The sequence below is a fragment of the Rhinolophus hipposideros genome, assembly GCF_964194185.1.
Source record: "Rhinolophus hipposideros genome assembly, chromosome: 3".
In the NCBI taxonomy this organism is placed as follows: domain Eukaryota; kingdom Metazoa; phylum Chordata; class Mammalia; order Chiroptera; family Rhinolophidae; genus Rhinolophus; species Rhinolophus hipposideros.
This window is the reverse complement of record NC_138049.1, coordinates 27,990,394-28,008,768: the sequence shown is the minus strand read 5'-3', so window position 1 is coordinate 28,008,768 and position 18,375 is coordinate 27,990,394. Positions and strand designations below refer to the sequence as shown.

The 18,375-nt window shown below is 32.9% G+C and overlaps 1 protein-coding gene across 5 annotated transcripts in view; it reads left to right on the top strand.

Moving 5' to 3' along the window:
• EYA4 (EYA transcriptional coactivator and phosphatase 4) overlaps nt 1-18,375 on the top strand; it is a 287,676-nt gene that overhangs the window by 151,725 nt on the left and 117,576 nt on the right. For all 5 annotated transcript variants that reach the window (XM_081045126.1, XM_081045125.1, XM_081045127.1 and 2 more), the window contains one exon: nt 16,370-16,419. In XM_081045126.1, the coding sequence (XP_080901252.1) occupies nt 16,370-16,419 (50 nt within the window). The remainder of the gene's footprint in view (nt 1-16,369; nt 16,420-18,375) is intronic.

Here is an 18,375-nt window from a genome sequence, read left to right as displayed (position 1 = left end):
ACGAAGGTATCTACGGACCAGGTGGAAGTGCAATACAGAAACTTAAGAATAAAGCCTCCTGGCTATCTAATGGTTGACTTATGGTTTATGAGATTTTTTGAGTTGATTTGGTTTAGTGCTCTTGGGAAGGCGGTGGGGGGAGGCATGGTTCAGGTTAGTCCTCCGTGTTGGGCTAATCCTGCTGCCCAAATGAATTTAAATACAGAGTTGGAGGAAAGACCCAGTGACTGGTTTCTGGCTTTATTTATAGGGAAAATATTGGACAGTAAAGGTAAGATTGGTGGAGAAGTAATAGAGCCTAGCACTGAACATATTCAAGTTTGATATGGCTTTGAGATATTCATATAGCGATATAAATTAGGAGAATCTGACAGTTTTGAACTGAGAGGATGGATCTTGGGAGGTGATAAAAATATGGAAATCTACAGCACATAGATGGTATTTAAGACATGAGAACAGATTAATTATCTAGGGGAAAAGTATATAATTTGAATGGTTTGGGCAGATCGTACATTTTGCCCAAAACCCCACCACCACTTGACTGGCTTCTCTCCTTCAAATTACCCTCTTGGCTCTTGAATATACTTGCAATTGTCAGCCTTAACAGGGAAAAAAAAAAAAAAGGAAGACGATTAAACAAATGGCAAGTATAATTACTGCATTGATTGCTATACGGTGATTGGTATACAATAGCATGGACATAATTTACTAAATGCTTATTTAAAAACAGGCTCTTAGGTTTTGGATTTTATATTCTAATACAGATACCACATCAGTAACCTGTCAAAGGAGGCTGTTATAGTTTGCGGTGGCTGTTTAGTTTTGATTCCATATGATCTTCTTCAAACCAGCAATTTGGGAGCTTATTGTACATACAGAAATATTAAATTATTTTTCTCTCCATTATCTATGGTTTTTCAGTTGTCAAAATTATATGATTGTATTTTTGGTTTTCTTTTGTTCTCCCATGTTTGTTCTGTCTTATCTCAAATTTTTAATATCTTTCACTGGGATTCTTTGCAAAATTGTCTTATAGTTAATTCGCCAATAATGAAAAGTAGCAGGTAATGTTATACATGAGAGCCTAGAGATATTTTATAACTTTGGAGAAGGAGGGTGCTTGATAGACAGTATACAAAAATCAATGCCAGTGAGCAGGAAGAAATGAAGAAGAGGGAGTACAAAAGCCCCAACCTTGTGCTAAGAGTTTATGGACAGTGAGTAGTCAAGGCAAATATGAAGGATAACATTGCAGAAACTGACTTATTTTATCTATTAATTTTTTTAATGTGATTCCTACCAAAACCAAGGGTTATCACGACTGACTAAATTAATCTCATTTCGCATATTACTTTGAAGGATATTCATGCATTTAACAAATATCAGTGTACTACTGACACCATGCAAGTCACTGCTGCAATGTATCAGCTATCAGCAGTTCATAATAGCTTTGCTTTTATCAGAATGTGGGGCAGGCCCTCATTGATTGCATTTAAATCACTGAAAGGTGGAATTGAAGGAAGCACATAGAGTTTTTGGAGGTCAAAGTGCCATTCTCAGTATTTTAAACTTAAGAGAAACCAAGCATTTATTTAAGATTCTATGGGTTTTTGAAAACATTTAGTTTCTTTGATTTTTGCCTATTTTATTAAAACTTGTTTGTACTTATAGGCTATGTCATAATAATTAACAGCATTTATGGACAGCTATATGGCTGATTTTAAGCATAGGTAATGAAAACAATTATTGTTAAATGAAATAGATTTGGTAGATGGAGTCTTCAAAAATACGTATTTCACATTGAAAAACTAAATACTATATCATTGACATTCAGAGATGGAAATCTTTATTTCACAGGTGGGGAAATGGATGCTTAGAAAGAATAGTTTATCTGTTTCAGGTCATGTAATTAGTTGATGGTGGTACACGGGCTAGAAGAGCATCCAACTATCTCTGTTCATAAAATATTACTAAAAAAAATCAATGTAATTTTCCTTCTGAGTTATGAAAGTCTAAAGTAGAGATATACTATTTACTTTTATGATTCTAGGAACACTTTGATGCCCTGGTGTAAGCTGAGTAAAAGATTATATTTCTCATTGGAAAATCTGTAGTTATTTGTATAATACTTTTTGAGTCAAAACTGCAAATGACGTTTGTTTTCATGCTTATATTTTCCTTATTTACAAAGTTTTCACCACACGTTGCCCCCAACCCCCTGACCCCATACACACACACACACACACACACACACACACGCACACACACACACATTCCCAAAGACTGGGAAAGAAAATTACCATCCAGTCAGCCCTCTTTGTTTTATGAAGATCTTATTTTGTATTTTTTAGAGAATCAGGTATGATTCGTTGGGTCTCTGTTGTAATAGGAACAGACATAGATGTTGCTTCAATGAATGTTTCTTGAGCTCTTAGGAGTTTGGAAAATATTAAATGACCTATAATCCTTTAAGAAAGTAGCCATTTCAGAAACATCTGTTGAATTTAAGAACTTGAATTCGTACCACAATGCTTAAGAAGCTCTAGCTGCTTGAGAAGATTTGGCTGCAAAGAAGACATGACTTTTAGTGATCCGAACCACGCTAGGAACAAAATACTGAATCCGTCAAGATGGTGTCTCTAAAATAATTAACCGGCACGTTTTATTAACTCGAACTGAGCCAGGCAGCTGTCAAGTAAGTATTGTAGTGGCATGAAAACCTGGGCTGAACATGTGGTGCCAGTGGAATGTTCAGGCTTATCCAGTTTCTCAGCTGCAGCAGCCGCAACAGCAGTCGATACTATGGGGAGACAGCGCCGTCTTTGATTCCTGAGGGCACTGAGCTTTCTGTAGTGCTTACCAAACCTGAAATAGGTAATAGCTTTTTTACTCAATTCCTCTCTTGAAAATGAAAACAACTTCAAGAAACACTCTGCAAATTACTCAGAATGAGATATTTACTCCTTGGCTCTGTAGGTCTTTATTTTGAACCCTTTGCCTCACTGTCTCATTTATAGCCACACTGCAAAAGATTAAGAAAAACGAAAGAAAAAAGTTATCCCATACTCATGTAGACAATTTGGAGGCAGTAATTCCCATAATGCCTGTAAATGCTAGATTGAAATATTGTAGGAGGGACTTATGAAATGAGCTTAGTCTTTCTTTTGAGATCTCTGAGACACATTTTTAAAGGGATGAATTGGAAATGTTGCGTAATATTGTTTTTTGCTAAAGAAAATTATTCTTTTTTTTATAAACCATTAGAAAAAAGGAAACTCAATGCCAGAGAATAGACATAGTATTATCCTTCCTCTTGAATTTAGCTCTTCTTGTTTACTTTCCATTTCATTAGAACATAACATAAATCTTATTTTGTAAACATAAAAGGCTGTATTTTAGGAAACATTTTACATAAAACGACAACCTCAATGTGAACATTTCTAATTGTGTATGTTCATCCCTTTCTCTACCTGAAATAAATTTACATAACAATTGAATTAAATGAAAATGCCTGTAATTATCTTCCCACTTTGTCAGCATACACATGTGTGCTTCGGGTAAGAAGAAAACTTTGTACTTCATGGAGAGATATAATAATGAAAGTGAATTTTTACAATTCTTCTCCTTCTCCAAAAAACAACCCAAAATGAACAAACCTAAAACATAAAATGTTGGTTGGGAACTTTAAATGAGTACCGATCCTTATTTAATCTTTCTTTAAATGAGTACTAATCTTTAACTTGGCATGAGGTATTTCTTCTACAGAAATATTTTGCTTTAAAAAAACTTTAAAGTAAAATTTGCTTTTAGAAAATTGAATGCAGGGACTTAACTCTTTGAGGACAGACACCAAACGTTTGTGCATGTGTCACTGTGACAGCAGGTTGACAGCCTAGGAATCAGGATAAATGCTATACCTTAGATTCCACTGAAAGACAGGAGCTGGGGAAGGGGGTGACCTCTGAAGGCAAGTCATCTTACTATAAACAGAAGGGTGTAGAAAGCCATTGGTTGAAACCAAGGGTGTTTACTCTCCAGGTCTCCTCCTCGTTAACCTAAATAACTGCACTGCTTCTGGAGTCCGGAGGTTCATGCCAGAGCAAGGTGTTTTTAAGGCTACCTGGATGTTGGTTAGAGACAATAAACCTCTCATAGTGTTCCGTAATCCTCTGACCGGGTTTCATTCTACTCACATTGGAGAGTGGAATTTATTGGCTGTTGAACTTCACACACACGCATGCACACAACTTACTTCCAAATAAAACTGGAATTAGTTTCAGGTTTTTGGACTTTGAATGAGGTAAGTTGTATTTAGCTTTTGATTGAAGCATTATAATTATTATTATGTTATGTAGTAAGTCATACCTTTAAGTACAGGCAGGTCTAGCGCAGAGAAAAATATTAAAGTACGGTGTATGGATTTTTCTCCGTTTTAGTACAAGGATGATAAAAGTAATATGTACATAAAAATTGAGCAAGTTGGTCAATATAGAGAAAATCTCTAATCTGCCCATGCAGAAACTTGTAAATACATTTTGTCTTTACTTCACAAAATTCAACTACTAGAATTACAGTATGTTCATGCTTGGAGAAATGCAGATGATGCAATAATTGATAATTAATAGGTTACATTTCATTAGAAAACCTTAATAGTTGACTTTGAGTAGTTTTCCCATATAGTGCATGCTGCAGGACTTTAAAAATTAATACCAGCTATTTAAATGAAAGGCTTTTTTATTTTCTGGATAGTTTCTGTTGTAAAATGTTGTGTGAATTTGGGGTTTTTCATTAGATTTCAAATGTAATCATCTCTATGATATGTGTTTTATATTTTTAAGAGAACAAATATTTCTCTCTGTTTATAGAACTTTATTATCTTTTTTCTAAAATTAAGATAGTAAGATCAAGTTTAATTTTAACTTCTTTAAAAAAAAATCTTGTTTCTAGTTGGTTTTACCTTCATTTGGATGTACACTTGAGTGTGTGCTTTGATTTAAAATCTTGATATGGAAGCCTTTGGTAACTATGCTTTAAATTGTCTAAATACATTTTTGTATCTTTGAATATCATGAGGAAAGAGTACGAATTACTGTTTTGCTGCAAGGAACTGAGATGTGGGTGAATTGTCACCATAATTTCAGTGTCTTAAAGATTTCTCTCATTCAAGACAACTGAGGAAAGCTTTGCTCTGTTGGTACTATTACATTATTCTTGTGAGAAAAACAATTCAGGAGGAGAAAATATCCTCTAATTCTAAGTGTCTGTGAAAAACTGATTTACTGCCAGAGTTAGATTGTTTAGGGAACCTGTTTAAAGAAAGGGAGGATGAAATATCACAGCCAATAAGTTTTCCAGTTTGGTTTCTAGGGTCTACTGAGCATCAGTCAGCGCTATCCAGTTTCCTGCTCCTTTTCTTAGTTCCAGTTACTGTTTTCTGAATCTTGTGTAATTGAATAATGATGTTACACTACCTTATATTGTTTTTTGTGTCTTTGTTGTTTTTTTTCTAAACGTTTCTTAAGCTACTAAAATATTACTTACTAAAAATGGCAACAAAAACAAATACCAATAACCATATAATGCTTCATGTTGTAACTTGTTAGGGAGAGAAAGAAAAGGAGGGAGGGCGGGTGGATGGGAGCGAAAGAGAGAGAGAAAGGGAGAGGGAGAAAGGCCAGTGTTTTGTTTTGTCTTTTCTTTCTCTACTTTGATTTTTTTTTCCTTCTCCTAGTTCTTTCTAAATTACTCTTGTTGGAATTTTTGAAATTGTATGATCTTACTTTTAGAGCTCTTAGCCACCCTCAGAAGGAAGGTGGTTGTGTGTGTGTTCAGGGTCAGTCTCACATTTTGCTTTGGGGAAATAGTGCAAGCCAATTTTGAAGGTAATGCAGCTGTTAAAGAAAATACAAAAGCCAGATGACTTCATAAGTGTGTATTGAGGAAACCAGGATAAATTGTCCTTAAAACCCGCTCTCAGAAAGCCATTTTAATTGAGGTCAAAGAGGAAAAAATCGTAAGTATATCTCAATTATTTATTAGGTTTATCTAGAATGGGACCTTCACTACAGATAAACCTAATCTATAATTCCTCTACTTTTTAACCCTTGTGTTTAACCACTGTGTGGATCCATTTTACACTGAGACTGCAGAGGGTACTTCATTCTTTATGATAGAAAAATATTTAGGATCACAAAAAATATGAAATTATCTGACTAAATTTCACTTCCATCTAAGAAATCAATTTCTACACTTAAAGATGCTTGTAATAATTTGGATAGTTTTTACTTGAATTTACAGCTAATGGGACTATTTCTTCTTACCACGTATTTGTATGTGTGAAATATGCTTTACATAGAGCTGTTTTGTCTTATGCTCTTAGCTTGTAGGTGATTCAAAATATTACTTCAGTTTGATGGCAAATCTATTCAAACAGAAATCCCATAATGTGTGTTTTTCAGTGTGTTATAATGTCACAATCTGTGTTTTATTAACTCTGCTAAAGAAGAATTTCATTTTAGAATTAAAACGCGAGGAAAGGTGATTTATAAGCTTGTTATAACAATGGCTATGCAAGATGGATTTAATATAAAACTACTTTAGAATATTTCAAACTCAAAAATGTTGCTAAAATACTATAAAAATATCAGATTAAAAGGCAGCGTACAACAAATACATTTTTCTTTTTGTATATAATTTTAAAAACAGAGCAAAACAAAAAAAAATTGATGCCAACACCCCAGGATTTTCTTTTCATAAAAGCTATTTTAATGGAAGATCAAGGATTTAAAATTATAAAATTTAAAAATACAGATGTCTTTATATACTTCTTTTATCCACATGCTGTGCTAGAAGTATTTGAATTATATATGCACTAATCTTCAGCTTAATTTATAGATATATGCTGATATATGCCGTTCAATTTAAAATTGTCTTTAACATTTTATTGTTTACATTCTATGCATCAATTTTTTAAAGTTAAAGAATTTCTCAGTTTTACTTAAGAGTGATTGTGATACCTTTGGTACCTTTACTTATATACACACACACTCATACACAAATGCATACACACACGGTACCAAAAAAAATGTATACATATTTTAAGAAAGGAAAATACTGTATTAAAATTACACTGATGCTAACCACTATGAGCATGCATTGTATGTGTATACATTTTTTGTCGCCCTGGATGGGTGTGTGTTTGTGTGTATGTATATTTATATATATTTCTCTCTCTCTCTCTCTCTCTCTCTCTCTCTCTCTCTCTCTCTCTCTCTCCATATATATATATATATATATATATATATATATATATATATCCCTTAGGCTTAATTATATATATATATATATATATATATATATATAATTAAGCCTAAGGGAAATTTTAACAGAAACTTTTACAAAAATTATTACACATAAATTCAACAATTATATGTCAATAAACCAAACTATCTCTATGCTATCTCTATGTTATTTATTGTTTAAATTGAAAAGGTTAGTTATCAATTATACTTAATAGACAAATGATATTAGGTGTACTAGAGTATGTTACACAATGATTGATATTTATGCTTTGAAACAAATGATAGCTAATCTATGCCTGTGGCCAGATTCTTTTGAAGTTTCATGACTAAGATGAGCTGAATTTGTTAAGTGGTAAAGGGCTGTGTTGTCTGGAGGCCTGTTGTGTTTGGCAGGTCATGATAAATGGGGAAGTTTTTCTTAACCTTGTGGCCAAAGCATTCCAATAGCTAAAAAAGGGAGAAAAAAGAAAAAAACACCAGAAAGATATAGAAGACGTTGCCAAAAAACATTAGCAAAATTTCTCTATTTAGAGGAATAAGGTCTATTCTTAAGATTATTTTTAAAGCGTTTTTTTGTATGAGTTCATAAATCTTCACTGGAATGGAGGGAACTCTAAAGCTAAAGATTTTGATGTTTAACACTGGTGGAATTATTCTTTCCTGGTTCAGTGAGAAAATGGACAGTAGAGTTAGCAATTTGAATTTAATTGCAGTGGATTCTACCAAATGAAAATTATACTCATGAAGTACGAGGTCTTGGTTTAGAATTGAATATTCCATTTTGGTTTTTTTTGTTGTTGTTGTTTTAATACTACAATCTGTCTTATGACAACCAAGACTGCAAAGAAACATGTAAACAAAAAGTACAAAGGAGACCAAGATAGTATGGGTAAATGTCTCTTAGATGCTCATAGTGCACATTTGTGAGAAAACAATTCGTATTTGAGCAGAGTTGAACGAAGCTGAACACTCCAGTCTCATTTCCAAAACTGGAGGGAGTGGGGAACATTCATATGAGCTGTAACATGATATGTTAAGGCATCTTATGGTTCCTTTTGTGGCATTTTAAGTACTGTGTTACCTTTGATAGAGTCCCTTTTGGATAATAATGAAAAAACATACCATTAGAAACAGTTTGAAAATTTCCTGAATATTTCATATAGTATATGTGGAGTTTATGGCAGGTGACAAAGAACTATGGCATAATTAAGGAGAAAATATGCTTCAGAATTTTAAAAGCTTATATGGTTTGACATTTGATTTAATAGGTCTATGCTGTCCATAAATAATTATGCTTTGTTTTCCTGAGTCATTGTTATAAGTTGATTTTTACATATATCGAACCTCGCAATGAACTCTCAAATAATGTGCACGCTGTTGTGACAGTTGTAGTTGATGAAGAGTTATAGCCTATAGGCTTTTTTACATTTAAAACATAATTTTTCCCCAGTGTGTAATTTTGTATAACCTTCGTCTCCCAAATCTGGATCTTGGAGGGCCTCTGCATTAAAGGCCAGAAATTAAGTAAGATCTTACCCATGACAGCCCAATGCTAGAGGGGGAAAATAATTACTACTTTATGTTTTTGGTGGTGGATTTTTATTTATTAACCCTCTACCCTTCTAGTCACAGTGTATGTGTTTATTTTGTTACTCTTGCAATTAAAAACAGAGTATTCAGTTGTATCTTTGTACTTTATATATCACAATTGAAGAAGGGTTATGGCAATTTTTCTTTTTCTTTGAACTGAAGTAGATACAGACTTCCAGTTATGCTGTAGCATTCTGTCTCCTTTATAATAGATAAGTGGTAGCTTGGGCTTTTGGAAATTGATACTTGGTGTGGGGCAGTGGGGGAGAAACTTGGGTAAGCAATGATAAAGAGGTCAAAAAGAGATATAATAAGAAAAGAGAGGAGTACAGAAATTGTCCTAACTCCATGAAAAGGATTTTACAAATATATGAATTTTAGAGCTGTAGAAATTTTGTTTCTAAGGAAGAATGACACTTTATAAAAATACTTTTAGGTTATTTAGTAATTAGATTTTTTACAAAATCTGTCTCTAAGACAGATTTTTTTAGTGTTTTTGACCACCGTTTGGCAAAACAGCATTTTATTTTTTTGAAAAGCCTCTCAAATTTGTATGGGCATATTAAAACGAAGATATGTTTTTAAAACTCTGTGAAAACCTTTGTGTTCCAAAGACTTTTTTTTTTTTTTTATGCTTTGTGTTTTTAGGAGTCAAGAACTGAATTGTAACATATACAAAAAATGTGAAACAGGTCTTGTTGAAAGAGATGTTTTAGTTGAAACCAGTTTAGCTAGTGTCCCCCTAAATTTGTATGTTTGGGACTAGCAGCATAGCCATTCTGTGCTGCTCTTCTCAACATAAATTATATTTATTTGACTGCACAAATAATCATAGGTTATCTCATTAAAGTGTGTATCCTTTGCTAAGTTCTAGAGTGGTATTAACTTGTAAATTTAGAAAATGAACATATATTTTTGTCACTATTTACTCTAAGTAAATAAACATTAGAATAATTTTTGGCCAAAGCCTCTGCTGTGAAAATTGAATGTTTTGTTGAATATTCCAACTATTATTATTTTGACTCTATTCTTAAGTTAATTTATATACCTACTTTTATATTTTCTTAACTGTGTTACTACATGCATTCTGAAGTAAAATAGAAGAAGAGATATTTTAATTCATATTGATTTAATGCTACTGACTGGAGAACAGAATGACATGGGGAACCTCTATCAGGTGGTACAACTAATTGAACAAAATTAAATATGTTAAAAAGGGTCATCTAATTAAGATACATTAAATGAGAGCATAATTTATATTGCTAGAATAAACCTGGAATAATTATAAGAAAATACTTTGAATTCCATTTTGTAATTTTAAAGTCAAATATGACCAACTTCTAAGTATTAGAAAATATGAAAAATGTCACATAGCAATTGACATTTCAAGAAGTCTCTGATTTTCCCTAAATTCAAACCTAAGGGAAACCGTTCTGTTTTATGAAGCAGCTATTTACAATCATTTAATCTAACTGTACGTTAATACAAACTTAGGCATTGATATGCTACAGTATTTGTATAAATATTGCTTATTCAGATTCACATTTTAGAGTATTCACATTTGAATTACAACTAAAGCTGACGAATATAAATTGTTGACAATAATCCTGTGTCACTTTCTGTATTTACAGAGTTTTGCATGCAATAATCTACAATATAGTTTGCATTAGAAAAAAATTTATTTTCACATCTATGTTTTTATATGTTGCTTTCCTTAAACAATAATGCATTCAGATCTAATTTACATTATATTTTCTACACAGTTCAGTGAAGAAATAAAGATTTTTATTAAATACCTCCATAAAATATGTATAACAAGTTATTCATTATATTAGCAAACTTCATTTCTCAAATTGTATCTTTGAATTACCGTTGAAGAATTGATCTTTTATTATCACTGTAGCATGTTCTAAGACTTAATCATTAAAGCTCATTTCAAAACAAAATGAAGAGTTACAAAAAAGTTCTTTGTAAAATATCTTCTTTCATTATTCAATCCTTTACATTTTTTAAATTTTCGGTAATGGTTCAGGATTTACACTCAGCAAAATTAAGGAGAAAATAATTGGGATAATTGATTCCAGCTTTTTAAAAAGATGGAGGATAAGATAAAAGAAGCATCCTTTTTGGCAGATTTTTTATGAGTTAATTATGTTTTTGATTCTTATAGAAGTTAATTCCTACAAAAGATCATAAGCTGCTCAAAGCACCTTATGGTTAGAAACCTTGAAGTGTTAAAGTTATTTTTATGCTTGAATATGATAGTCAATGCAAAACAGTCTAGAGATTATATTTTCTCTCTATATTTTCCATTGAAAGTATTCACTCTTCCCAATACAAAATCCCACATTTTTAAATAATTTATTTAAAAAGTACAGTTTCTGTTACTCATGTACATACAGCCTAAATAACTTGAAGAATGAATAGTATTGTGAAATATGGAGAATTTTTATAATCGTCTAACTACTGTAATAATATTGACCAATCTTCTCTACCCTTTTATTCTGCGTTACTTTTCCTTGGCCTGTAGCACTGCTAACAGTATGTTCATTGTTTACCTGTTACTTATTTATCATATGTCCCCTCCATTAAGAATGCATGGTGCATGCAGGCAGGTTTTTATTGGTCCAGGTTAGTGCTGTTGAACAGAAATACAGTGCCAGCCACCCACGAGTATGTATTTTAAACTTTCTAGTTGCTGAGTTAGAAAACTAAAAAGAAGCAGGGGAATTTATTTTATTTGACCCGGCAGATCTAAAATATCATTTCCTTTTTCAATATAAAAATATTGAGATATTTTACATTCTTTTTCATACTAAGTCTTGGACATCCCATGTGTCTTTTGCACTTACAGCACATCTCAGTTTAGCCACATTACAAGGTCTAAGAGCCACTTGTGGCTCTTAGAGCCAATAGTGGCTATTTTGTTGGACTGCTCAGGTCTAGTTCATCTCCATGCCTGAAATGGTCCCTAGTAGACCAAAGTCATCCAGTAAAGCCTTGCTGAATGAGTGGATCCTGCTGTTTTGGATGCAAAAGGAAAACAAAAAACCAGAATTTTGTTTTCCACATATTTTGCAGTTGTTAGAGTGTTGGTAGTGGTGGTGGATGCTAGAAGTATTTGGATATTTCCTTCAAAACTCCATTTCACTTCACTTATATGGACTTTAAATGTTACTAGTGGTAAAACCTGGTTACTTCAATAGTCCAATTTAAAATATTCGTTTAATGGTTGCTATAAGAAATAACTAGTAGGTTCTTCTTCAGAAAGTGTTCCATGGAACATTTGTTTCAACTCTTAGTTTTAAAACAACCTTATAAAAGCAACTCCTAGCATAGGAGAGAAAGAAAGGCTTGATGTATAGCCTTTCGGTTCTAATTGTATCCCTACTAATGCCAGCTGTGGGACATTGGACAAGTTGTTTAACCTTAGGTTTTTTTTGAGCCTCAGTTTTCTCATTTGTAAATTTCGTCCATCATATCTGTCTTCATAGATGAATGAGATTACATGTATATACATATATATATGTATATGTATAAATTCCACTACAGTGAGTGGAATAGAATAATTGCTTAATAAATGGCAGTGATTATTACTATGATGTAATAAAAATTGAACTTTTAATTATTAGGACATTTTAATCTTCATTTTAAACATTTCAGTTTATATGTTTATGAATTCTAGGTTCTTAACATATACTGGTTAACATGCCCTTGTAAATCTGGATTTGAAGTTTATGCACAACTTGGTTACAGATTATTCTTTCTGGTTCTCAATATTGTCATCTGTGAATTGGGGGGAAAAATAGTATCTGCCTAAACATGGTGCCTGGCGTATAATAAACACTCAAAAATTTTAGGTATTATTCATTAATTCATTTACTCAAAAAATTCAGTTTTTTGATATTTTTATGTTTATTACATACTAATGGTTTTCTTAAGATATTTTAACTTTTCATTCTTTTTCATCTTGCTTGATGTGGCATGTACTTTCATAACAGTAAGTAGGGTTAAAATTCACATTGGTTCAGCCAATTAAATGTATTTAATACGATTCATCTTTTCCCTCTTGGCATATTTTTTCCTCACCTCCTTGTGTGTCTTACAAAAACTAGGATTTGGTTTTAAATTGTGGGCATGAAATTCTGCCTTTTTTTTTTGGCCTGCTTGTTTCAACTTTATTCAAAACAAATTCAAACCTGAACTGGTAGTCATTGAAGATGGAAGGTTTTATATATTTTGTAATAATATTCTTTTTTCAATAGCATATATGTTTCAGCAGTCACCATTTAATGAAGTGTTTTTGGTCTCTCAAATGGAAGGGTGTGTTCAAATTTAGGTAAAACTTTCCATTTGGCTTCTAATTCCATGTTCAAGACACTATAAACATATAACTTTCTTAATGATTAATTTAACTTTTCTCCATCAATTCAGAAATAAGGTAGAATTTTGAGGTATTTTAAAAATATAAGTTAACATTGTTTTTGTTCTTTGGTTTTACTAAAATTTCTTTTCGAGGACAGATTGAAAGTTCAGGTCATATTCTGCTTTATACTTTGCCTCAATCAATAACAACATTCTATCAATTCTGTGTCAGAAATATCTATCAAAAACATCCTCTCCACTCTTTCCTCGTGGCTCCTGTCTTAATTCAGGCCTTTACCATCTCTCGCCAATGGACTGAATGATTCACTTAGTAAACTAGTACCTTAGCTGTTTGGACTGCTTCATAAAATACCACAGACTGGGTAGTTTACAAACAGCACAAATTTACTTCTCATAGAGCTGGAGGCTGGAAAGTCCAAGGTCAAGACACCAGCACGGCGGTGTCCGGTGGGAGCCTGCTTTCTGGTGCATAGCCAGTGCCTTCTTGCTGTGTTCTGGTGTGGTACAAGTGCTAGGGAGCTCTGTGGGGTCTCTTTTCTGAGAGCATTGATCCCATTCGTAAAGACTCCCCTTTTATGACCTAAGCACCTCCCAAAGGCCCCACTTCCTCATCTTTGGGGGTTAGAATTTCAACAGATGAATTCTGGGTGGTGGGGGCATAAACATTCGGACCATAGAAGGAAGCATGGACCTAAGTCTAGGGATGTAGTGACGTACAAAATCAATCCCATTTCTCCTTTTATGGAACTTATACTTGCTCTCCTGTTGCATTAGGCTGTTATCTGTTTTTCATCCCTTACCTGGTCCTCCTTCCACATTATCTTCTATATCATCTCTACTCAGTCTGTTTCTTAAAACCCTTAAATGAGCTTCATTGGCCAAAAATTATATTCCAAATTCTTTACCATTTATAAAGGCTTAATATGGTTCCTACGGCAAAGCCCATGATGTTGAAATACCTGACTTTCTCCAAATTCAGTCTTTAGGCCCGTGTCCTTTAATACTTAGTTCAGAAGCCAATTCCTTTGTTGCTGTCCTCATCTTCCTCTGGCTGGGGTAGATTGTCATCTGAACATCCACAACCCTTGTAGACCTCTCCTATAGTAGTCATGATATCCTAAATGTTATTCTTCCCTCATTTGACTATGAGAAAATGAATGAAACCCCTAAAAAGAATTTGAATAATGCACAGTTCCAACAATATTCAAAAGAATATCTATGTCTTCTTCAATCTTTTATCCTATAGTTATAAGCTATAAATCCGGGGCTCTGTGGGTACTGAGTAGTAAGTAATCAATAGATGTGTTCTCTGTCATTGCAATTACCACTTTGAGGGAAAAGAAAGAATAATCAGAACTTTCTAGTAATTGTTTAGAGAACAATGCTTTGCATAGCCATGGGTATTGTCTTTTGAGTAAGTGTGTCTGGTTCTGACTCTTGCTTTGTGTTATACATGTATATGTAGTTTGCCTGTGTGGTCTGGAGCTCCTTCAGTCAGTCCCAAAGTCATAGTCTGGAGGAAAGTGACATTTACTTTGAAGTGATTTCTACGTATTCATTGGGCAGTTCATGTATGTTCTGGTTGTGAATCACAGGAAAGAACCAGTGGGAAACAAGGGGTGCTTTCTGGTACCCTTCCCTTTTGGTTTTTGTTTTTCTTGGACACAGTTTAACGAACATAAGACTTTTGTGGGTTTTGTAGTGAATTTTATGTTGACATTATAATAAAAGTTTTTTTTTTCTATACTTGTTTTATTTTTAACTATTACTCTTGGAAACATTTCTTCACCCTTTCAGTTCGTGGTGCTGAGTTCCACGTTAACGGCACAGAAAATGTTACAAATAGAACAGGATGATACTCTCTTTGCTGATCAGTCTTATTTTCATATTCTATAAATGTATACACAAGAGGTGAAAGAGAGTACAATTAATCAAACAATTGGTTTCCCACATTATAAAAATGTTTGGGCTTAGAATCGATAGCAAAAGACATAGATTTTTGAAAGTGTGGGGTTTTTGTGTGTATTTTTCTTGTGAGTCAGAGGAGGAAAGAAGTACATTTCTAAAAAGACAGTGCTGTATCTTTGACATTCACAACTTACTCTTAAGTGATGCCACTTGCATTGCAGTTCACACCCATGATGTATAAGCAGTAGACTTATTTTTCACTTCCAAGCTGCTTATTAGAATTTAGAACGTCTTGTATTCTGTAGGTTGCATAAATAGACCGTGGCAATATAAATGCCCAGAGTATATGACAGTGGACTTGGAAATGTGTATTGTTAATGCTCCTCTTTCATGACAAGGGATTCATATTAACAAGGGATTTTTGAAATTGAGTCTACTCAGTTAAGACCATAATAATCAAACATAAGTATCTGTACTTGCGGTTAAATTGTGAAAGGCAATGGATTTGCACTTCACTTTATTTTAGAGAATGTATTACACTCTATTGTCCAGAAATGGATAGCATGTTCTCGAAGTAAAAGTAATTTTCATTCTTTCCCTTTTGTGGGTTAAAAACCACGAAGTTGAAATATGGTCTGCAAAACATACTGCAAATATATGTGAGAAGTCTGTGAGCAATGCCGAAACTTAATTAATATGCTGAGAAATATATAAAACATACAGCCACTGGATTGAGAAAATGAAAATTAATATGAATGTTTGAGCTGACACTGTGCTTTGCCCCCAGACTCTGGTGTTTATTATTGTGTGCTTTAGTATGACAAAGAAGCAGCATCGATTGGAAAAACATTTCTTAGTGGATTGAAAACAGTATGGCTTTCTAGTTGCTAAGTGGGAAACCTGGTTCTTTGGTTTCTTTGTTCTTAGTTAAGCTAGTCCCAAGCTATTTTAGCTTGAACATTTTATATACTAATGGAGTCTAGGGAAGTACCTTTGGCAGCTGTTCATGGGAAAATAATGAAATACACTATTTAGTACTGCATGCTGCCGCTGTAAAATGTGGGGAGTACTTTATAGAGATCATGGTGAGCAAAGCTGTACCCACGTTAAGTTTAACAAGTGTGTGAACCTGAATGAGGAAGTTGTATTTTCCTATGAGAATAACTAGTACTCTTTTCTTACAGGTAAAGAAAACGTGCACAGAATCAGATGTTTCAGAACCTCCAAATTCCAGGTACAGTAAAATAGAAGCCAAGACTGTCTAAGAAAAATTGCAATTCTAGAGAACTAGTAAGATGTTATATTCCAGATGCAACTGTGATTTAAAACATTGAGTTTTTTAAAAATCTTATGTGTATGGAAATTGTATATTATTCTGGCTAAGGTGCCATTAATCACAGTGCTTATACAAAAGGACAATGATTAGAAGTCAGCTTTAAAGAATAATAGTAGAAACATCGCTAGAAATACTTGAAAACATCTTTCCTTAGCATTCATTATTTTACATTCACCTTAATTTTCCTTAATAATCTCTTCTTATCATGTCGTCACATCTGAAATTTTGCCACAAACTGAACACCTTTCAAATCTATGTTTACCAAATAAAACACTATAACATTTGTTTTTCTTTTCAGTCAAACATTGCTAGATTTTACAAATGATATCAAATTGGAAAAATTAAAATGAAACGACATTCTGGTCTTGGTTCTTTGGAGCCTGTAGAAATGATAAATTAGTGGTCAGGCTGCAACATACAGGAATTTTTAGTTGTCTGTGGTTGGAACAGATACCCAACAGATTCTTCTCAGGCCTATACATTTTCATTTCAAAATCCAGGGCCTCAGTTTTTAAATGGATAAGTGAAAGTACTGTAAATACCATTACCATAATAAACACATATCCTTAATTCAATATGAGTGATACACCTTAACCTACTGCATTAAGAAATATGTATTTAAGGGTGAGATGGATCTTCGTTTCTTTAATCCTACTTGTTCCAGCATATGATGTATGTAATGATTATCTTGGTATGATGAAACAATATAGATCTAGGCAAAATGTGAATACTGCTATATATTCTTTTTGGACAGCAAGTATATATTGTACAGTCCATTTACTGTTTAAGTAATTCTTCCTTTGTTTTGTGCAGCATGATATTTCTATAAGTAATTCCTATACATATGATATTAAAATGATTGTATATGGTCTTTTCTTTTGGGTCATCGAGAGTATATAATATGCTATAAAATTTTTGACAATTTGGTCTTTTTTCTTTATAATTAGGTATCAAAATGGATCCAATAGTTTTAGCTTGTTGGTGCATTAGAAAATGGATAAATCATTACATTTTTTTCCTACAAAGCAGAGTAATTCCAGGATGCATGAAGAGAAGGAAAAGCCCAACCTCTATTTCTTACGGGCATTTCCTTCCTAATTATTTCACTGACCTCTGTGAGTGACCTACCTATGGCTTGTTATTTAAGTAATTAGATAATAATTTTTGAAACAGCTGGTCTTCGGGGTTAGTAAAAAAAAAACAGAACAATATAATCATCCTTGTTTTTAATATTACATTTATCATGAGTTTAAAAATGTTTCACCCTTCAGGCCACTCAGGATTTTTGGACAGTATTATGCTTATATAAATTTTAAAGAAGGAGAAAGCCACCGAACTGACTGTGTTCTCAATTGATATCAATAAGTCAGAGAAAGAAAGGTCAGAGCTCAGTGTACGTAAACATAGAATTAGATCATTCTTTTTATCTACCAAATCCCAGATTATGTGGCCTTCAAAGTACAATTTTATATTTAAGGCAAATAATGGTTATTTTAAAAAGATTATTTGAAATAACCATATCAATAACTATGTTATATTAATCTGTCAATATATTGTGTTATATTATATTATATTATATTATATTATATTATATTATATTATATTATATTATATATGATATATATTAATTGAAAAGTAGTTTGACATCCTGGAAACCAGCGGTTGGTTACTGTGGATTAGCTGCTTCTAAAAGTTTCCTACTCTGTAATAAAACAGATAAAATTAGACAAATCGATTTCTAAGGACTCTAAGGCTTCGTAATATCAAAAACAAACAAACAAATAAACAAAATCTTTACTTATTAATATTCAAGAGGGAAAGGCCTTTACGATGACCTAGAATCATTTATCCGTT